This window comes from Trematomus bernacchii, unplaced genomic scaffold (genome assembly GCF_902827165.1).
Source record: "Trematomus bernacchii unplaced genomic scaffold, fTreBer1.1, whole genome shotgun sequence".
NCBI classification, from domain to species: Eukaryota; Metazoa; Chordata; class Actinopteri; order Perciformes; family Nototheniidae; genus Trematomus; species Trematomus bernacchii.
Window position 1 is genome coordinate 40,878 of NW_022987645.1, and position 23,584 is coordinate 64,461.

General features: G+C 39.9%; 1 protein-coding gene across 1 annotated transcript; it reads right to left on the reverse strand.

The window, feature by feature from the left end:
• Positions 1-9,164: 9,164 nt before the first annotated feature.
• Positions 9,165-23,120, reverse strand: LOC117485341 (annexin A2-like). The gene is made up of 14 exons (XM_034133852.1): positions 23,007-23,120; positions 18,743-18,804; positions 16,272-16,365; positions 15,004-15,098; positions 14,168-14,281; positions 13,617-13,707; positions 12,545-12,624; positions 12,257-12,316; positions 11,927-12,020; positions 11,698-11,704; positions 11,014-11,108; positions 10,819-10,877; positions 9,928-10,050; positions 9,165-9,395 (listed from the first exon to the last, which is right to left on the reverse strand). The coding sequence occupies exons 2-14, from the start codon at positions 18,791-18,793 to the stop codon at positions 9,336-9,338; spliced, it is 1,023 nt and encodes a 340-aa protein (XP_033989743.1). The 5' UTR covers positions 18,794-18,804; positions 23,007-23,120; the 3' UTR covers positions 9,165-9,335.
• Between the last annotated feature and the right edge of the window lie 464 nt (positions 23,121-23,584).

Below are 23,584 nucleotides of genomic sequence, written 5' to 3' on the forward strand. Positions count from 1 at the left end.
CACATTTGGACATTGCCTTACCAGAATCTGTGATTGACGGTATCCTAAAATTACCTGTGAAACTGAGCGGTTGTGTTTCGTTTTTGGTTAGATGAACATTTGGGAATAGTAAACCCAGGAAATCAGTGTCTGGGGACTCTGTCCTGGCTGATTTTCTCTGTGTGTGCTGCTCGGGACGTATGTGCCATACAAACATGCACAGCTCACCTTAAAGAAAGGCATCAGTAAAGTGGAACTTCTGTGTGAAAGCAATGTAAAGATTTGTTGTGAACAAATCGCCAAATTTTGGGGGTTTCAGCGGCCAACACTAGCAGTTAGAAGAAGCAGCCAGAGATATTACCACTATCGCCTCTGTAAACACGGCTCCAGCTGCAGCGCGGGTTGTGTGTGTAAATACCTCCCCACATCTGTGTGGCTGGTGAAGTGCACTGAGAGGGAGAAAGTCACAGCCTTTGTCTATAGCTTTAACTCACACCACCGCCGTCTCTATTAAAAACGAGATGGTCTAAAAGCACTCTTGTTGTTTGTGACCGTCTTCTACGTGCTGGTAAGACGGGGCAGCGCGAGGTGCGTGCATTACCTGATGCGCCACAGTTCTCTACATTGCTGGAGGAACTGGTGCCGGTCCGGGGTGCAGACATTAAATTATAGGCTAATTGATCACGGGTGGGCAGTGGCATGCGAGTGTAGAACAAGACTGTGTTTCATCGTTGTGATGAACTCGATAGCGAGTGTATAGGCTGTTCCGTAGTGACTACAGTTAACTGTGCTGTTGTTGGAGAGAAACCCACTCTTTGGGTTGTTTTAATGCACTGATATCATGTGTGGCTCTGAGACGTGTACAGCCTTGCAGCTGCCTCTTTATGATAACAGAAGGCAGAGCATTTCAGGTTGTTGTTCTATTCTGAGGACACAGGCACATATTTGTTGTCTCCTATATTATCTCACATTGCTGGGAGTCCAGAAGTCGCAGATGACCCATCCAGTTGTCCCATCTTCCCGACACCTCGTTTTACGGCTTTGCTTTCCGTGTTTTGGACAATATAAGCCTGATGTTTTTTGCTGCTCCTTGTGTCATGTGTCCCATGTGTGGGAGTTAAACCATATCCTTTATATGTGATTTAACTCTGCTCCTTCTTGCAAGAATAAATTAGTACCTGATCATTGATTCTCAACCTGGTGTCGAGTGATATTTTTCGAACAGCGCTCCTGATCGGGGGGGCATAGCGCCACTAGAATAGAGTAGTGGTTGTCGCAAGAGGATAATCTAGTTATCGCTCTTGGACGGTCATCAGGCATCGATCTAAGGACTTGTATACAAGGGAAGCGCGAGTCAAGGCGCCCCACTGGAGATAATTCCCTACCCCCTCTGAAACCTCTTCATTCGGACTAAATTGAGCTGGATGAACTTTGCTGACGCACTGGTGTTTATTACGAGTTCATGTTTGTTTGTCTGATTGTTTGTATCGGGGGTCTATATTGGTTTGTCTAACCGCCGTCTTGTGTATGTTTTGTAACAACTAATAATGAATCAGTCCATAGCCAGGGTAAAATAAACTAAGCTTTAGTTAACTCACCAAAAGTAAATGACTTGAGAAAGATAAATAATATAAAGTGTTTTGCAAAATTCTGGTAGTATAGATGTGCTGCAAAATGAAAATAAATAGCAAAAGAGTGTTTGATGTCCTGCATCTGAGTGTGCAGAGGAACATGTAAACAAGAAGCACACTGTTCAGGGTGTGCGCTGTAGGTGTATGAAGAAAATAACATTATATTGCTTTAGATAGATAGATAGTACTTTATTGATCCCAAATTGGGAAATTGTTGTTGTTACAGCAGCATAAAAGGCATTTTACAATAAAACAAAACTACAAAATATACAAGAATAGAAAGAAAAATAAAATAAAATAAAATATAAAATATACATGTTAAAATAGAAAATATACATGCAGATATTATATATACAAATATATATATATATTCAAAATATATGACATTATGTAATATGGAGTATAAATATTGAACAGATTATATGAGTAAAATGTACAACGTACATAAATAAAGAATACATTTTAAAATAATTGTATTGCTGTTATGTTAAGATAATGTTTGTGACCTTGTATAAACCCTATGCCCCGTCCTGCACCCCGAGACCCTCAGAGGCATCACTGCTGGTCGTAAAGACCTGCCTGAGGAGGTCAGGGTGGCAAAATCTGTCTGCTGTTTTAGGTCAATGTTGTATTATTTGTTTCATTTATTCTTAATCTGTATTATATGGTAATAATAAAATAAAATAAACTTTATGTATTGAACACTTTCCGAAACAAAGCTGATAAGACAGAACTAGACTCAGACATAATACGAATTATTGTAGAAACATTTTGCGCTGTTGCTGCAAAATGGAAACTTTGTTGATTATCTGTTCCAACTGGCCACTGGATTCAGATAATTAATATAAGTTGAAGTTTAATTACAGTTTTAAATATAGTTTAACATTCTTTATTAAACTGCTTCAAATTATTTCTCCTATCAACCAATTTGGTCTCCATAGACATTACTAAAATGCAATTTGTTGTTAAACTACTGACTAGTTCTCTGAAACCGAGCTTATGAACAAAATAGTTTGGGTCGCTGGTTAAGCCAGGATCAATATATTTGTTGAAGTTTTTATTGTGTGCATAATAAATGTGTTAAATGAATTGAGCAATTATTTAAAAAGTATAATGTTGCAATCTCTTTCAAATAAGTAATTACAGTCAAAAGAAATATATGTTGTTTTCTAAGGGCCTCTCCTTCACAGCCCTACACTTTAAATCATGAGACTTTCAAATCACAACAAAATCACAAGATCGCGGCCACTCTAGTCAATAGGTGCGTTCACACCGGAGTACTTTGGTGTACTTTTCCCACAATAGTTCATCAGAACTACGATATATTTGCGTTCACACCAAAAAGCCCCAGGAACTAAAGTAGCTCAACTTAGTTCGCGAGACTCGCTTTTCAGTCCCTGCTACAGAGCAGGGTCTGTCGTGGGAGAAAGTAGTTCCTACGTCTGATTGGCTGTGCGGAATGCAAACCACGCCCGTTTGACTCAGAATTTTTTTGTTGTAAGCGGCCATTGTATTTCCTCGCTTCGCAGCACACACGAAGAGATTCCTTTTGTGAAAGCAGTTATTATAGCAACACTAAATAAATCAATTGGAGCGGTGGAGTGATGAGGATGAGGATGTGTCTGCGCTTCTGGCGATTGACTCGGAGGACGCGAAGCGCCACATTCAGAAGCTTCTACTGAAGTTTCTGTGGCTCTGCAAAGTTAGCAGACCTGGCAAAGTCATGTCGGGACGACTACCAAGGTAAAATAAAATACATGCACTGCACTGTTTTAATCTGCACAATACTGGTCTTAGATGTACTTTTATTTGCTCAGTAGATCGAGCTAGCCATGGTAGAACTTGCTAACGTTAGGTCCAAGCTGGCTAATAACATCTAGCTAGCTAGCTATTCTCATCCATGCCCGCTATGAACACGTTTTGACTTGTGAATAAGTGTGCAATGTTCTGTAATTTGCTTCACTAACTCATGGCACTAATCGTGTGTTTCAGGCGAGGTGTTTCTCTCAGGATTAGAAACTAGTTTTAAAACGTTAATATAACGTTAGCAATTAGCATGCTAGCTGGACCTCTGTGGCTACACTGAGGTAAACAATAGATTGTAGTTGCTCTAATTTCAAGTAATTTGCAACATTCATTCTACATGTTAATGGTAAAAGCTTAAACAGTTGATTACCTGCATGCCACAAAGACTGATGTTCTAATATTTTTGCACATTTAAGTAGAAATGTAATTGAAATTCTATTTACTGCCTAAACATTGTTCCTTGTATTATCCTAAATAGTTTGACCTTGTTTCCTCAGAAGGCTTCTCAGACTACATGGAGGATCCCTCAGAGAAACACAGTTTCCACGTTCAGTTCCCCCCCGCTGAGAGTAGGCAGCTCCACACCCTGTGCCCGGTCCATCCTGACCGCTGCTGCCATCCTGCAGCAAACAGGAGGGAACGGAGGTGAAAACACACTTTATACATTTAGATATGTGGAGCACAAAGAAAAGCATTGCTAAAAAACATTTAGCAGCTAAACTGTGGATAACAAGTAAACCACATTGGTTTGTTATTCAATATTCAAAAGCTTTTTGAATCATTACATGTCACTTGTTAGACGCTTTTATCCAAAGCTTACATACTCAATACTGTGGGCAATCCCCACAGGAGCAATTTGGGGTGAAGTGTCTCAGGGACACAACGACATGCTGACTGCAGTGGGGTTTGAACCTGTGCTCCCCTGATCCGAACACCAATGCACTTATCCACTGCGCCACACACCTCCATCCTTTACTCAAGTAGAAGTACAGATACTCGTGTTTGAAATACTCTGGTAAAACTTCTTAAGTAAAAGTAAAGAGGGCTTTGAAATGTACTTCAGTAAAAAGTACCCATAACTAGCAGCTGTTTTAAAGAGTACCTGACCTCCCTTTATATTAATAGAACAATAATGTCATTGTTAGCTAATGAATGTTTCCATGCTGAACAACGGCAACATGACAACGTTTTCATTGGTCCCTCTTCTTTAGAGAAGACCAGGAAGTGATGGATACACGGATCGTGTTCAAATCAATAGGCACGCAATGACTCTAAATAATAATGATCACGCCACCAAACACACATTCAAACTAAAGGAACCAGCCTGTTTGGGAAATGTGAGAAGTAGAAAGTACAGGTATTTGTGTTCAACATGTAAGAAGTAGAAAGTACAGGTATTTGGGTTCAACATGTAAGAAGTAGAAAGTACAGGTATTTGGGTTCAACATGTAAGAAGTAGAAAGTACAGGTATTTGAGTTCAACATGTAAGAAGTAGAAAGTACAGGTATTTGTGTTCAACATGTAAGAAGTAGAAAGTACAGGTATTTGAGTTCAACATGTAAGAAGTAGAAAGTACAGGTATTTGAGTTCAAAATGTAAGAAGTAGAAAGTACAAGTATTTGTGTTCAACATGTAAGAAGTAGAAAGTACAGGTATTTGGGTTCAACATGTAAGAAGTAGAAAGTACAGGTATTTGTGTTCAAAATGTAAGAAGTAGAAAGTACAGGTTTTTGTGTTCAACATGTAAGAAGTAGAAAGTACAGGTATTTGTGTTCAACATGTAAGAAGTAGAAAGTACAGGTATTTGAGTTCAAAATGTAAGAAGTAGAAAGTACAGGTATTTGTGTTCAAAATGTAAGAAGTAGAAGTAAAAAGTGATCAGAAAAATAAGTAGTGGAATGTACTTAAGTACAGTAACGAGGTATTTGTACTCCGCTACTTCCTACCTCTGACCAACGTGTATCTCTATATTCAGAGCACCCAGTATAAGACGGTGGAGCGGGTGGTGCAGACTCTGAAGAACCTGTGCTGTGCTCTGGACGAGACGGAGACCCAGGCCATCACTGAGGCCGTCAAAAGGCTGAAACACTCCGTCAACTTACCCCAGACACGCTCCCCCAAGGTGGGCTAACACTCTGCTTCACACGTTCATACAGAGCGTTGTTTACATGTTAGGAAGTGTTTGTAAGATCAACTTGTTTTGCTTTGCAGATGGGGTCCACATCGTCTGGTCAATCGTCAAATGGTACGTACACACAGTCACACTCCACCTCCACTTATTTAATTTAAATGTGATTGTTGCAGCTTATCATGTCAATGTGGTGCAAAGATGCATTACAGACAGAAATAACTTTTAAATAAAGTCACTGTCAAGTGTCTAAGGCTATTTAAAGACTATGTGGCTTATTCTATTACGGTATGAATCATTCAAAGCTTCATAGCATCATTAATGCTTACATTAAAATTGTAAAACGTTTAATTTGTATCTATTTGTCCCTATCATGTCCTGAGAGCCCTCCATCCCCCAATTGCTAGTGCCTTCACCATTTCAAATGTTAATAGTCAAATCAAAGGTGTTCCCTGTGTTCCTCCTGTTGTGTGCCTGCAGAGACAGATTTGGACAATGTTGTCTCGTTGTTGCGATTAAACTGATCTTGTATCTTGCATATTTCACCTTAGGAAAGTGGGCACGCGATGACAGCTTCCTTGACACCATCATGGCGATGGCCCGCCGTGCCATGGTCAGCAAGGAGAATGAGGACCTGCGTGCCAAGGAGATGCACGACGAGCGGCTGCTGCATTCACACAAGGCCCAGGAATCGAGGTGGAGCAACAAAATACCTTTCAGGCTGGGCTTCTGGCAGTGCTAAGCGAGCTGATTAAATCCAACAGGCCTTCAATACAAAAATTAAGAAAAACTTGTCGTTGATAAACTGTACAATGACTTGTTGGGAGGCGTGTGGTGCAGTGGTCTGGTGCGTTGGTGTTCGGATCAGGGGAGCACAGGTTCAAACCCCACTGCAGTCAGGATGTCGTTGTGTCCCTGGGCAAGACACTTCACCCCAAATTGCCTACACCTGGGACAGTTCATTTTGTATTATTGTGATTATATATATATGCCACTGTTATTAATACTGACACCTAACTTTGCACTAAGGTGTGTCTGCTGCTGAGCCTACCTATTGATATATATATATATATATATATTGCCACTGTTATTATATTGTTTTGATACTACTGACACTTATTGATCTGCTGCTGATAAATAAAAGAGAACCTACATGCACGGCACTAGCATCATGACTGTCTTTGTTTAAACCAGCAGCAGTGCAGCGGTACACAGACTAACCTGTGTGTGTGTAACGTAGTTCTTCAGATGTGTATGCTTAACATGTATGTTAACATGTATGTATACAAACGTTTTTAAAGAGCTTTCAACCTCATCCCATTGTCTTTAACACACATTTAACATAATATACTCATTAATATACAAATATACAGTATGAGTACTGTTTTGATACTGACATTTAATCTTTGCACTAAGGTGTGTCTGCACTATTGTAATTGTGTCTGTTGACTGGTAAATAAAAGAGAACCAAATGCACAGTACAAAATATCAGCTTTATTGTCAATTTACAATTTCCATGCTGTTCAGATGCCTCTCCACAACGTTGCTTCCAGGCGAATACAGAGGAGTTGAAAAGAGCCCTTGGACATTCGGAAATCTTCGATCCACTGCACATCCTCCCACCAGGCCGACGTTCTATTGTTCACCCAGAGTTCCGTAGTATTCGCATATCTGGAACACATACAAAGACACAAATTAGCCCTACATAACTCCATAAATCCTACATTAGATAGTATTAATGTGATTTAATGAACGTACCATTGCTGTTCTTTGGGCGTGATAATCATCCTCGGCTGTACAACGGCGAAACATGTCCATCGCGTGTGATTTCGTCGTCCAATCCTTTTGTTAAGGCTTCTTAACCGCCTTCGCCTCCGACTCAGCATTTCTATTGCATTTGAATGGTCGATCTGTATTTGTATTTGTGGCTGAGTTATTGGCTTAAATAACTCCGTTACGAAGCTGTATAACACGACCATCAAAACGTCAACTCCATACCGTGTCTGAGGTCGGAAGGTAAACAGAAGCATACAGCGGAAGCGGAAGTTTTTTTTCTTCTTCTCTCGGTTTTTTGGCGGATTGCAACTTTAAGGTGCATACCGCCATCTACTGTACTCGCCGTGAAGTTGTTTGCGGCCTGCCAGTAAAACCTAAGCAGAAGAAGAAGAAGTGACGTCAGCGGCTCATTTGCCTAATCCACCCCCAGGAACTCATTTTGGTGTGAACGCGATCTGCTTTAGTTCATCAGAACTAAAAGAGCTCTCATGAACTAAAGTTCTCAGGAACTACTGTGGGAAAAGTACTTGGTGTGAACGCGCCTAATGGGTGCTATTCCACCAGACGCGCCGCGTTACGGCTCAGAAGTGTCCCAGAAGCGTCTCGGCGCTGGGCTCCGCTCAAAATAGGATGCAAGTCTATTTTCGACGCAACGCAAAGCGTTGCAGAGGCGCCGGGCAGGAAGTGGAACGGTCAGAGCATCCGGCCCATCCCCAAAATAAACTAATTGCAGACCCTATCCCTCCGTAGTCTTTCAAGTAGGAGAAAGATTAGCAACAAAATTCGGGACAAAAATGTCCACTTCCAAAAACTGCTCTAAAATGACAACAGATTAATATTTTTTTAAACTTTTTGGGGTTAAATCTTTCAATCAACTTCAGTCCTGATCAAAAATACCAAATGTTAAATTATGTTCAGGATTTTAACCCTTAAACATGAATTCGCTCTCAGTCTGACAGGAGAGGACTCTCCTCCGCTTTGTTGTTGAAAAAACTCCTTATATCCGTTAGCGTAGCTCGCTAGCACCAGAAGCTAACAACAGCGATCTCCGGTACCGGTGCGCTCTCTCTCTCTTGCTCGCGCACGCACACAAAATGGCTCGTTCCACACACACACAGAGCTTTAATGAAACACAGAGACCCAGACGTAATAGTACTGTATCATATTATTTTCGAATCAATAATCTTTCAAATTATGATTATTTATTATTTTAATCTTCTTTTTTTTTTTTCAGAGTATTTAAACAATGTTTACCCAGGATTCAAGCACTTTTCCTGGCTTGTCAAGTGCTGTCTGATGCACCCTGGAAGTATCAGAGTATTTAATACACCTATTCTGACGTTTGAATCAATTTTCCTGCCTATTTAAACCAAATGTTAGACTGTCCAATTGTAAGACATTTTTTTGTATTGAACTGTCCCAGAATTGTACAAATCATGTCCAACACACGGAGAATTGCATGTGTATAGTGAATTCCATCAATAGGACACTATTCCGCCATCTGGTGGATATTTAATGAATTACATGAACAATCCCAAAACATTTAATATTTTCTATCTCAGAGAGGAAAGCTCGCCTGACCCCAATTTATTTTCCAGGTGGAAGCCCCCGGCGGTGCCTACGCGTGGCTTATTTTAGGTGCACTCTGGGGCAGAGATAAGGGTAAAATTAGGTCTGTCACTTTGGGTGACCGCACCACTAATGTAAAACTCCGCAGCGTGGACGTCCATTATTTGTACTGCCTCTAATACGAGTAAATCTATTTGTAAAAACTTTATTTTTATTTTTCTCTGTGTCTCTGCTGACCTACTGCATGGTGGTCGTCAACAAATGAAAAACACAATCTGGTGAAACGATTTTATTTAAAAACTGAAGCTGCTCAGAGAGATGAAGGTGATCTGTTTAACAGAGAAAAAACAACAACAAGGCTCTTATGGGCAGAGTTAAAAGAAAATCTGCAGTCAGCTGATGTTAGGACCCAGCGGCCTTCTGGGAAATGGAGTCCACTCAGAGCTCAGTCGTCTCCTCCGCACAGACTCAGCAGAGCCTTCTGGTAGTCTCCTTTAGTGTGCTCCTGAAACACACAACAATTATATTAATACTTTGGGACTTAAGCCTCTGCAGACCATTTACATGCACAGAAACCTTTATAACACACTGCAGGAAATGGAAATCCCAGAATAGGTCCCCTTTAAAAATGTTTTGATGTTTGATGAATAACTTTCCCCAACATACTTTTGGACAATATCACATCCAGTCTGTGTTTTGTGTCATGGCATTAAACACAGCATGCACAGTATCTTTTGATTCAATGGTTCTTGTCCATGTTTTTTGTATTAATTACATAACACAGAGACCCATACTGGAGGTGGTTGAACAACACACACACACACCACACACACACACACAACACACACACACACACACACACACACACACACACACACACACACACACACAACCACACCACAACACACACACACACACACAAACACACACACACACACACACACACACACACAACACACCCACACGTCACACACACACACACACACACCACACACACACACACACACACACACACACACACACACACACATACTCACAGCGATGGTCTGATACAGAGTTCTCTTGTGCGTCTTCTTGAACTCTGAGCGGATTTTCATCAGGTCGACTTCACAGCGAGAGACCATGATCCTCGTCACCACCTTCTCCTTCGCTCCTTTACTCTATACACGCACACACACACACACACACACAACACACACACACACACACACACACACCACACACACACACACACACACACACACACACACACACACACACACACACACACACCCACACACACACACACACACACACACACCACACACACACACACCACACACACACACAATTGGTTACTTCAGTTAGAGTGGTAGAAATACATGAAAAAAAAGACGTGCATTTAAAGCTAACACAGTGTTAGCATATTAGCACCAAAAATATACTTCAAGTATAAAAAGTGAACAAACTAATTCTGAAGAATAATATACATCATATTATTTTATAATAGTCAGTTTATAGTTTAATGTGGGTGTTACAAAAATATACATATATAATATAAAATAAAATAGCAGTATATAAAATGTAAGAAAGCCACCAACACTAACCCTAGTGTAATGTTAGTGTTGGCTGTTTATGTTTTAGCATTTGTTTTCCTTGTATGTCTCTTTTGGTTTCCTCTTATTAACGTCCTTGATTTTTGTTGTTTAATTGTACATTATTTACTCTTTAGTAAAAATAGGATGTATTTCATGAACCATTGTAGACTGCATTCAGAAATCACCTGCAACAAAATAAAGGAATATAAATAAGAGTAGAAATGATAAATTAGCAAGTACACTCTGTGCACCAAAACTACAGTATTTTCAGTTTGTAGTAAAGTAGAAGTATCAGGAAGCAGAACATTAAACATGTGTAGTTGCAGTGATCAAGGTCAAACTGATCTGTACCTTCATGGCTTCATTGAGTCTGTTGGCGAAGTACAGCTGTCTGTTCTCAAAGCACTCCACTGTGAGAGAACACATTCATATATTAAATATAATGTCATTACATCCTATGCAACAGTGTTTTATTTTGAATTTCCACGTGCCCTCACATGCACATACTTTGAATAAAATAATAATAAAACGGTGGTGTTTTTTTACCCAGAGTGAGGAAGGACTTCTCCAGGTCTCCCTTCACCTCCTTCCTGATGCTCTCCTTCATGTCGTAGGGACTGTAGCTCTTATAGCGCTCAACACTAACACACACACACATCACACACACACACACACACACACACACACACACACACCACACACACACACACACACACCACACACACACACACACACACACACACACACACCACACACACACACACACCACACACACACACACACACACACACACACACCACACACACACACACACAAGCATATTGTTTTATGGATGTTTATAGAGGACACTCCTTTTTATGAACTGTTACCACAGCCAGTCTCTAATATCCAACTTAAACAAACAAAATGTGAATATCAGACCCTCTGCAGACCTCCTGAATGTTGGTATGGTAACATACAATATCTACTGTCTACTGTTACGGAAGAAAATAAGTGTTCATATATAAAGAAACACAGCCCTTTGTCCGTAGTTTCAAAGAATAACAAGTCTAGGGCTTTGAAACAGCTTTTTGACCGAGATGTTTTGGTCCGGTGCCTTGCTCAAGGGCACCACGGCAGGGCAGGAGGTGAACTGGGACCTCTCCAAGTAGCAGTCCACACTCCATATTTAGCTCTGATCGGGGCTTTGAACCGCCGACCCTACAGCTCCCAGTCCAAGCCCCTACTGACTGAGCCACTGCACGACCACAATTTGGCGTCACAAACAGGATCCCTTGAAAGACTGTGTGTGTGAGTGAGTGTGAGTGTGTGTGTGTGTGTGTGTGTGTGTGTGTGTGTGTGTGTGTGTGTGTGTGTGTGTGTGTGTGTGTGAGTGTGAGTGTGAGTGTGTGTGTGAGTGTGAGTGTGAGTGTGTGTGTGTGAGTGTGAGTGTGAGTGTGTGTGTGTGTGTGTGTGTTACCTTTCTGCAGGTGGGGGACGCTCCTCTGGGACATGATGGAGATCCAGACGGCCACGTCGGTGCCTTTCCTCTGAACCCCGGCTTCATACAGACACTGAGGTGAGAGAATTAAGAGTCATCTTACTTTCCATAAGTTAGAAGGAAAGGTGAGACATCTGTATTGCTTAGAGTTAGTTAATGAAATCGCAGACAAAAAATTAAAGATTCAACAACTGATTGTTAGATCATGACAGATATTCACACTTAGAACATAAACAAATAGTTTTTTCACAAGAAATCAAATCTTTTTGAATATGTTTTAAGGGAAACTGTATGAGGTGTTTGACTCACTCTGGCGTCCTCGTCGATCTTCTCATAGTCCACCACGTTAGACGGCTCATCTCTCTTTGTCTGCATGTCGAGAAACAAAATGCATATTAGTGGTTTAAAATGTTTAAATGACAGTAAAACACCAACCTGGGGTTTCTTTCAGCGTGCTTTATGCAAAGACTTGAACCTTAATACACCATATAGCCTGACAGAAGGGTCCAAACTTGCAGTTGGTTTGTAAATATGTGATATTACCCAGATACTAAAATGACAATCAAACAACGTTTTTTACAGTTAGCATCGAGCTACCTGAACCAGCGCTAGCAGCAGTTTAGCGAAGTCCCCTGAAGTGTCTCCGGCTACCTCTTTATCCAGCTCCTTCTTAAACACTGCGGACAGAAAGAAAAAGACATGCACATTATGAAAAACATTCATAGGTTAAATACAACACATGATGTAGCTAATGTTAGCCACGGAAGCTAACTAGCTAGATGTTTATAGTTGATACTAATAGTAAAGGTCATCGAGCTAACATGCTAACAGCTTACATGTGGTTCAATGTAACGGCTAACGATATGTTACTTTAGCTTTTGAAGCTAACTGAGTCACTCTGAAAGCTAAACAGAACATTTCCCATCACGAAATGTCATTTATATAGCGATTGTCATATATCATAATCATTATCATTAACATATCTAGATACAAAATGATATATATTTTGTAATTACTCCAATTAAATACTTGACTAATCAAAATAAAGTATCGTGATTTTAACGTATTTGTCATTTTACTCTTAAACTACAAAATGTAGTATGGATAATATTTGTCATCTTTATATGTCATTGAGTATTGCAATATTACATATAATGATACCCGAAGTTACTTATTGAAAAGATTACTGGACCAATAATATTTACCTTTAGGTTATGAAGTAAATGAAATACTTGAAACGAAAGAGAGCATATTTTAATTTATCGTAATTTACAGTAAATACTTCTTTGGACATTTGAATTGTAAAATGTGTTAATTGGTATGTAAAATAAAGAATTTCACATATCCTTTTTTGGTAATGGTTCAGTTAGATATACAGGCTAATGTTAAATGGCCAAACATTAGTCCTGCTAATTGAATTTAAACTCTGCATACTTACAAACATTTAAATCAAAATGACAGATTATTCAACAGACAGTTTAACTTAACCTCCTCTGTTAGGTTAACAACGTTAGTCTCACAGCATTATAATTATTGTAATATCGTTGTAAGTTAGGCAGCAATACTAACAGTAATGTGATCTTTACCACTATGAAAAACATGCACGCGGTTTCCCTTAGCTTTAATTTAAAATGTTAGATTTGTAACTCTGTATTTGAGATAAACGCACTCTCTTTGTAAACCCTCTTTATCTCCAGCAGCTCCTCGTTGTTTCTCGAGCAGACCATCTCGATGAGCGTTTCCTCGTCCGTCCCCAGGCCCTGAAAACCAACACACACAGGTAAGACTTCATTTTTTATATTAAAATCACTATTATATAACAATGTTATTCTGTCAGAGCTTTTTCATTGGTCAAATATGTTTTTCATCAAAAGTAAAATAATTTTTCCTGCTGAAAATTGTCCCACATTCAACTATAACCAATACGGAGGCTAAATACAGTTCTGATTGGTCGATTGAGAACATGTGACACGTTGTAAATACAGAAGAACAGACCGCTGTCAAGGACTGTAATGACCGTTGCTAAGGAGGGTCAAGAAAGAGAAAGGAAAGGAGGTTCAAAAATGTCACAAATGTTTCAAAAAGTTCACACTTTTTTTTTCTTTTTTCACTGATTTAAAAAAAAAAAATCAGTTTTCTTTTTAAATAATTTTGTGACATTCTCACTGAAGCATGACCTTGAGTTTGACCCCCGTGGTTTAGAGGGGAAACGTGTCTGACCTTCATGGAGGCTTTGAGCTCCGAGGCGTCGTACTGAGCGGTGCCCTTCATCAGACCCAGCAGCAGAGCCTCCAGGGAGCCGGACAGCGCCCCCTTCAGGGCCACGCTCAGATCCTGGGACAATACAACACTGCAGGTCAATGGGGGGGAAAATGTACTGATAGATATGTATGTATGTATTTATTTATAGAAGGACCATGCATACAAATACATTAATCTCAGCAAAGAGAAGAGATGCAGGTTCATAACAATCAATAAACAAATAATAACATTGCATGATCTCTATCAGTCAAACTATTTCAAAACCTGATTTAAGTACAGCTCAATAAATGAATACATAGTACACTTGAAATACACTTACATGATCTCGGTCACTCAAATAATTATAAAGCCTGATTTAAATACAGGTTACTAACATAATACTTAGTTCACTTCAAATACACTTAAATACAATATCTAAAATATAGTATGACAATACAGTTAAAAAAAAAAAAAACTCAGATTACAGTGTAATTCATGTTTGCATTAATCACCATGAAACTTCCTCACTTCATTACGGACAATAACACAATCATTTTTTATATTACAAGTTTTCTGACATGTTATGTTTAAATATGAAAATAAGGTGTTATGTAATGCTAAATGTTGGGGAATTTAGAAGAGGTTAGGGTTACGGACACAGACAAAGTTATTGATATAAACTCCTAAAAATTGGTGTCTTCGTGTCTGACCAAACCAGATGAAAGTACAAGGATTATGTCTTTGAGAAGAAATAATCCAAAGTTAGTTCGGGCCAGTATGTTTAAACATGTTCATTAATCAGAAACGTTTTCAACCTTCTTAGCGATCCGTTCATATTCGAAGGCGATCTCTCTCCGCTGCTCCGTGCTGCGTCTCGTCAGGATGTCGATCACCGTCTGCTCGTCCACTCCTGCAGACAGAGAGGACTCTTTAAAGTGGACCTATCATGCTATATTTAAATGATATATTGTAGGGCCATACCTATATAAGGTATATTTATACGTTTCTGTTTTCAAAATACCAAACAGATCATGCATTTTAGCCATGCCTCATTTCGCTCTATGTGCTGTTTGCTGTCTACGGGTCTGATTCTGCTGACCACGCCCCCCTGCAGGAGAGGGGAGACGTGCTCTGATCAGCTGCTGGGCTGTCAGAAGAGGGGGAGAAAAAGAGATCTCCGTCCTCCGTGTTTTATTATATAGAGTCGTTATTCATTTGTTTTAAAGCTCAATAAATAACAAAGAAGACCTTTGACCGGCACTTTTCTAATTTTGTCCGGAAGATTTAAACTTTAACGGACATCTTGACCGGCGAAAGTAACTGAAACTGAAACTCTGCCGCACGGTCCCCTCGTTCCTTGGAAGAGGCGGAGAGGTGGGTGTTTGTCATCTGCTGGTGGACTAACCGGAGAGAATTACAGTGCTTGCCTCGACGGGGAGGGATTGCATTGAATTAAAGCAGCGGGAGCAAACGCTTGCCTCGGGGAGGGAGAAAAAAAAGCCACAGCGGAGAATAAACAGAAGGGTAACCATGGTAACCAAGTCTTCTTCACTGCTTTTGTGGCAGACTACAGCGCCACTTACAGGCCTGGCATATGTACTACAGCGTCTCCAGCGCTTTCGAGCGGGAATGGCCGGCTGTGGCCCAACCCCACATTCCCCTGATAGGTGGAGAGTTGGCCCAATAGCCGTAGCGCCACTTCTGTGACGACATAGAAGTGTTCAAATCTGGATCAGTTTGTATCAGATCCGTTGCAGCCCCTTTTTTAGAGATTTGGGTATGGAGGAAAATAGAGAGGTTGTGTTTTCTAACACTTGGTGAGTTCCCTGGAACACCGGGGACACATATTCATGTATAAAAGACGTGCAAAAGTGCATTTTGCATGATAGGTCCCCTTTAAAGTAGAGACACTACACACTGATATACACCTGAACATCAGCAGGAGAGGACTCTTTAATTTAAACTACTCAGTGGTGTAACCAGCACTGTTAGTTTCCCACAGACAAAAATGGGTTCTGGAATGAAGGCCTGATTGTTGACGGGCAGACCGTTACATAAATTCTACGTTTCTGATTTCTCTCACCTTTAGTCTTGATGGCGGTGTCGATCCGGGTGGCGTCTCTTCCCGGGTCGAAGTCTCGTGCCGGCACCACGGTGGGGAATTTAGGCTCCTCCTCCTGCAGAGAGGGAGAAAATATATGAAGGATTTTAATGCAGAGATCTAGGAACTCGTGAAAAGAGTGACAAAGAAAATATGGCTTTTGCTTTTCGCCATTTTTTATGTTTACGTCTAACATTTTCCATTTTCCATTTGTTGGTGATGCATTTGAGGTAGGGATGTAACAAGTGCATCCCTACCATATCGCGATAAACAAATGTGGCACAAAGAAAATGCCTGCTTTGTTTGGTAGAACTAGTAGGTAAAAAAACACTGGTTGTTCTTGTTCCAGTCTGTTACTGTCACTTTGTTTTTGACACTTTAAAATACTACTATCCTACTCAAATGCTGTACAAATCAGATGTATTATTTAAAGTGGACCTATCATGCTATATGTGAATAATATAGTGTAGGGACCATACCTATATAAGGCATATTTATACTTTTTTTTTTTCAAAATACCAAACAGATCATGCATTTTAGCCATGCCTCATTTTGCTCAATTTGACATTTTTTAGCTCTGTTTTAGCAAGGGCTGATTATGTGAGAACAGCACCATCTACTGGCCTGGCATATGTACTACAGCGTCTACAGCGCTTTCGAACGGCAACGGCCGTGGCTGTCTCCTCCTGATTGGTGGAGTTGGCCCAATAGCCGTAGCGCCACCGTCCTGACGTCAGGACAGTGTTCAAATCTGGATCAGTTTTTATCAGATCCGTTGCAGCCCCTTTTTTAGAGATTTGGGTATGGAGGAAAATAGAGAGGGTTGTGTTTTCTGACACTTGGTGAATTTAAAGTAAAAAGTAAAAAAAAAAAGTTTCTTTATTTTTCAATATCGCAATAAATATCGTACCGTGAGTTTTTAGTATCGTTACATCCCTAATTTGTGGTGTTAACATGAATTCACTTTTCTATCAGTCATACTACAGTGAGTTTGTTCTATTCATCAGGTTGGTGTTGGGTGGAGAAGAAGAGCTTTATCTGTTTAGTGAGGCAGTAGAACTACAGAGCTCCAGTCTATTGATCCTCTCAGGCTGTAAAGATATGGACATCTGTACGAACATGAAGTCATCTGAAGAGATTCAACTTCAGGATGTTCAAGAAGGGGTATTTGTAACGTCTGATACTACAAAAGTATTGCAGCATTATCCAGATCAATACTGTGCAGTACAGTTGTCCTGTTTCTGTGATATTATAATGAATGTAATAATACAAACTTCAAATGAGAACTTTTTAGGAAAGAGGCAACACGTAAAAAAAATAGCAAATGGAAGATAAAAATCAAACAATACAAAGAGAGTAGATGATCAAATATAACAGTGAGAAAATAACTGTGCATTAAGAATAATACCAAATAGAAAAAATGATATGTTTAAGATTTAAAAATAAATCAAGTGCTTTTCACAGTATTCAAAGACACGTCGGGTTAAATTGTTTTTTAACAATTGTTTACAGAAAAAGGTTAAATACGTTTTCAGAATCTGGATTTTTTAAAGATAAAATCTGATTTAGTTTCCCTCATGTCAAATTAAACTGTGAGTCTAGATCAGGGGTCGGCAACAGGCAGACCGCGGTCCGGATCCGGACCCAGACGCCGACCTATACGGACCCGGACCTATAATCAATACATTAATAGGGGATTTCAGGGGATTAAAACTAAATATGGTTCCAGGGCAGGCTAACCGAGGCTAACCAATGAGCACCTGCATGTGTGTATGAGAATGGCCCTGACACCATTTCAGCCCAGATTTAAACTCCTGGCAGGACAAGCTCAAGCTCAATTCTCGCACTGAATTAAAGAAAAGTGAGTGAGGGACTGCAATATAAGAGGGAAAGAAAGAGAAACTTTAAAACTGTTCAATTGTTATGATGTGTAAAGACTGATATAGTTCTATAATCGTCTGAAACTGTTAGGTCATGATGTGAAACGGTTAACAAAGAAAAAGGGAAACGCAAGCTGCAGCTACACTTTATTTTATTTATCTAGAATTAAGCACTTTTAAGATGCACATATTTTCAAAAGCTATTTTATTTATTTTCTCTATTTTATTTTGAAATGCAGCCAGAGAGGAACATTACACATATCCACAGTATTTACTCTATTGTTGTTTATGAATTGTACTTTATTTGATTGGCAGTCAGTTGTTGATGACATGCAGACGTGGATAAAGCTACAGGCTACTTCAATATATATCACACTAATTCATAAAGCAACTTAGACATGTTGATGTCCCGGACCTTTGCATGGGGACATTTTCTCTACCTGGACCTCGTTGAATTTGAGTTGAACACCCCTGCTCTAGATCAATGCTAAGGCATGATTGAATATCCTAATGCACAAGTTTACAGGGGTATATCTGTTTTATTATTTATTTATTTTTCAGTTTCTTACTCACCCCGCCGTACGACAGCGTCAGTTGTCCCAGAAACTCAGAAACCAGCGCCATGTTGAGTTCACCTGCAGGACACACGGTTAGAAAGTCGGTTTTTAATTCAACATGATCACAACTGATCCATTTCTGCATCTGTTGTGATTCCTCATGGTTCATGTATAAATGCACACGTGAAATAACTATAAGACAATTACTTTACAAACATATTTTAAATATCAATTAATCTGATTTTCTTTCTCTATTAATCATTTAAACTGTTTTGGTCTCTAAAACTCCAGAGTAACATTTAAAATATAGATCAATCCAAACCTAAGATATCTTCAGTGTGAAGTCCTAAAATGGAGGAAGGAACACCTCAAATCCCACTTTTATGAAGCTGAAAACATCAGATTTCTTTTTTTAAAGTGCCTCAAAAGATAAATTGACCATCCGGTTCGACGCCGATTGATTTATTGTTAGTAGATTAATTGATTAATTGGCTAATCGTTGCAGCTATTCATTGACAAATGCAATACCCCCCCCCCCCCAACACCCACACACACACATATATTTAATATGAATATCTTCTTCTGCTAACTCAACATAAACACACTTTCTTATCTTCTATTTGTTTCTGTTATCGATGTAAAAGTGTTATGTTTTGTACATCAATATCATTTTCTTTTAAATGTTTCTAAGTTTGTCCAAACTGTCTCCATGTGCCCTTACAGGTTAATAAAGTAGGAAACATGAGCACAGTAAACATTAGAGTCATTAGATATAATGCTATTTATAGTAAACGGATGTTTCCTTTATCCCAAATCACATCCTTCCTGTTTGATATTCAAATACTTCTGCAAAGCAAAACATATTTTCTGATTTCATTCGGGTTTTTATGAACAAATTGTAAATATAAAGTGTGAGGAGGGAGAATCCACAAAGTCTCCTTAGATTTCATCTGAGGACAGATTTCCTCCCGGTGGAAACGCTTCAAGTTTCCTCTTCAGGTTTCTAAAAACGGACGAGCGAACAATAGAGTGTGAACACCGAGCGCTGCAGAATCCAGCGGCCTGTGAACGCCTCGCATAGGTGTGCTGTATTTATTGAACAGGAAATTCCACAGGGTGTGTCGGTATGAGAGGCAGATAAGACACACACACCACACACCACACACACACACCCCACACACACACACACACACACACACACACACACACACACACACACACACACACACACACACACACACACACACACACACACACACACACACACACACACACACACACACACACACACACACACACACACACACACACACGATTGATAAATCAAACACTGTAACGTTTTGTTTCGTAACTAAATGATTAATTACTAGAGTCTGGAATGCTCTCCCGACCTTTGACCTCTTATTAAACACTAACAGGAAGTGTTGGCAACGGTTTCTTAGCGACGCCCGATACAAACAGTCCAAGAGCCAGAGATATTAAAGAGGACCACCACCCTTTTAAACATATTTATGTTTGGCATGTTTTTTCTCTGATAACAGATCACACAGAGTTCGTGGGTTTATGTGTGCCCTGAGCTGAGCCTCCCAGGCTAACTTCCCATTATTGGTTAATTCAAATCTTCAGAGAGACTAATGTAGCGCCCTTAACAAGTTATTGATTTGTCTAAAGAGGATCACTTTACTGTAATATAAGAAATAAATGTTCTAGGACGTTTTCCGGTCATTTCCTTCTGTTTCCTCTTGAAAGATTACTTTAAAATTGATTAAAATAGTTGTATATACTTGACTGTTGATACAAAGCTTGAAGAACAATATTTTTTTTAATATATTACACTGTAGTCTTTTTTTGGGAGTACTTTACTGCATGTAATTAAACTAGTTTTACTACATGTTGCATTATTTCCTGATAAAAGTTAAACTACATTTATATTTGCCTTGTGATTTAAGCAGTTACATTGTTGGTGTCACGATCTGTCTGTGTTTTATTTGTGTCCTGAGTAGATCTGTCTTTTTGGTTTCCTGTTTTAGTTTGAAAAGTGTTCAACACCTGTCTTGCCTGTTGCTTCCTGTCTCTGTGTTCCCTCCTGCCTGATTACCTGATTGTGTTCACTTTGTGCCCCTGTGTTTTCTCCTCCCTCCTCACCTGTGTCTTGTGTCTTTGATTAGTCCTGTGTGCATTTAGGTTCTGCTTTTTTCTCTTTGTGATATCCTTCTGTCAGGGTTGAGCGAAGCAGGCAGGACCCAAATGCAGGTTTAACAGAGAATATACCTTTATTTCAAGGATACATAGACATACAGAGCAGAACTCTCCCGTGTGAACACATTCAAAAAACAACAAGGATCTCACAAAGACTAACTCATTTTGTATTTCTTTGACAAGTAAAAGTCTATCCCTGTTGGTTTTGTCCACACTGAGGGTGTTTCTCAATGTCGAGTACGCTTGCTTGGTAGCACATGTCTGCCGAGCATCTTGCTTCAGAAGCGAGTCAAGAATACTTCCTGGCATTCGGAAAACAAAGAGTGGAACAGGCTAGCAAGTGTGCAGGTGTGCGTCATATGAGAGGCCCCGCCTCTTACATCTTCCGCCACAGATTTGGGGAAATTGGTCCGTGCGCAAAGCATTGTGGGGATTTTAAGACCGCGGAGTCTACTCATGTGCAGCCTCGATATTTCTCCAAACGGAGTACGCCGGGCTCGGTAGATTTCCAAGTATGCTGGAGATTGGAACAGTACTTCGGCGGCACTCGATGACGTAGCATGCTTGAAATAGTGGCTCTGAAGCAGCTTTACTCACAATTGAGAAACACCCCCAGTTTGATTACCCACTTTTCCATAATGACACAGGGTATTCCAGTGAGGGGCATATGGAAGACGGTAGACCCATTGTGTTGCATTCAAGGACCTAACTGCCTGCGTGTAAATCTCTGCAACAGATATAGGAGTAACAACTGAAGGTTTGCAGACATCAGACCAACATTTGATGTTTGTTGTACCAAACATATTTTCTTAAATCAATCATATTTGTTACACTGTTGATCTCTTGAAAGGAAGCACAATAACGTGCAGCCCCGCCCTAAAGTATGGTCTTTATACACTAAATGGGAACATCATTTATTTATGCTGTGTTTAAAAAGACTTGAATCTAGAAATGAAGTCCATAAACTCCTCAGGTAATGTGGTAATAAATCAAGTGAGAAGTATGGTCATCTTTCCTGGACTTCTATAAAACAATCCTTAAAGCATACAGTAAGCTACTTTATTGGTTACTTTACTCAAAATGTAGACGATAATTTACTAAATGAACATCATGCTGTATTGAAGAGGACTTGCACCTACAGATAGAGACCATGAACTCATAAGCAATATGTCTACTGAGGTAATGAGACAAGTGAGAAGTAGGATCATTTTCTCATAGACTTCTATACGATCTGACAAGAACCAATAACATGAACAATGGCTACTTTACAGCGAGAGTTGCAATACAGTACAATGTACAGCAGCAATTAAAGGTGCTATGAGTCAAGATGTCTGCTGTGGACACGGTGTATTACACACAATGACTTCCCATCCAACGTTTTCAAAGTAAAATCCCAGCTTCTAGGTTAAAGAATCAGATCAGACTCTTATTGTGAACGTTTTTGGGAACCTTCAGCTTTGGTTTGGAGTAACTCCCGCTGCCAGAAAGGATCTAATGTTTAGTATCATGCTGCTAACAAAATGCTTCTCAATGAATCAGTCCCCCTTCAAAATAAAAGCCTTCAGTCAGAGTCAAGTTGAGTGACTCGTCTTTTTTCTCATTTCTGCATGTTTACAAACCGATTTTTGCATTTAGCGTCATCTGATTTCTGTGTAGGATCTAAGGATCACTAGATGAGCAGAAATACACGTCTGCTGTATCTGTACAGTCTCATAAACTCTGTTCTCTGCTTACAGATAACACCACCACGTCTCTGTGATCCTCCCTGTTTATCACATGAACATGATACCATGGTAATTACAGGCTGAGAGAGAGGGTCTGCAGGGAGGACTTTACCCGCCGCACCCATCCAGCAGCCGGCTGTCAGCACATCAGGAACATTTCACACTAACATTCGAAGATTTCAGCTAATTTTAGACTTCTTTGATAGATATTTCTTGCACATTAAAGAACCAAACTCCCAGCTAAAAGCTTTTTGTTCAAATGATTTCCACCCCTCTACAGTAAAGCTGGACTTCTGTGTGATCTGGATATCTGTGCACGCAGTCAGGTTTTTCAGCGTGCGATCTGTGTTTCCTTACCTTCAGCAGCAGCAGCAGCTCCGTTATGATCCGGGACGGGCAGGGTGTGTACTGTTTAAATAGCAGCTGACACACACACACACACACACACACACACACACACACACACACACACACACACACACACACACACACACACACACACACACACACACACACACACACACACACACACACACACACACACACACACACGCACACACACACACATCTAAGTGCCCGTATGACTCAGTGGTCGAAACTTTTACACATCGGACTGAACATAAATTCCTCACTCAGGTTCAAATCGCCTCGCCTGCTGATTTCTGCTCTCTGATTGGTTGGCGGGCGTCCAGTAAAGTAGTTAAACTATTAAACAGCACTTACATAATCACAGTGTACATCTAATTACTGGCTGAAGGGAGAGGGTATGAGTTCAACTCAACCAATGACCAACAAGATGGTTTGGTCCCTTTTAATTGTGGTTCGAGATCTCAGAAACATTTACCTTGTTTTTGCAAATAAATGACATTAAGCTCAACATGCTTACTGATGTTATTGGTACACCATTTTGTGTTTGCATAAAGTAATAATATGCT

Excerpts from the sequence above, each read along its gene's own strand:
- LOC117485341 (XM_034133852.1), bottom strand. The coding sequence starts at position 18,793 with ATGGCGCTGGTTTCTGAGTTTCTGGGACAACTGACGCTGTCGTACGGC. Across the intron at positions 16,366-18,742 it reads TGACGCTGTCGTACGGCGGG|GAGGAGGAGCCTAAATTCCC; the intron begins GTGAGTAAGAAA and ends CCCTCTCTGCAG. Across the intron at positions 12,317-12,544 it reads TGCTGCTAGCGCTGGTTCAG|ACAAAGAGAGATGAGCCGTC; the intron begins GTAGCTCGATGC and ends CTCGACATGCAG.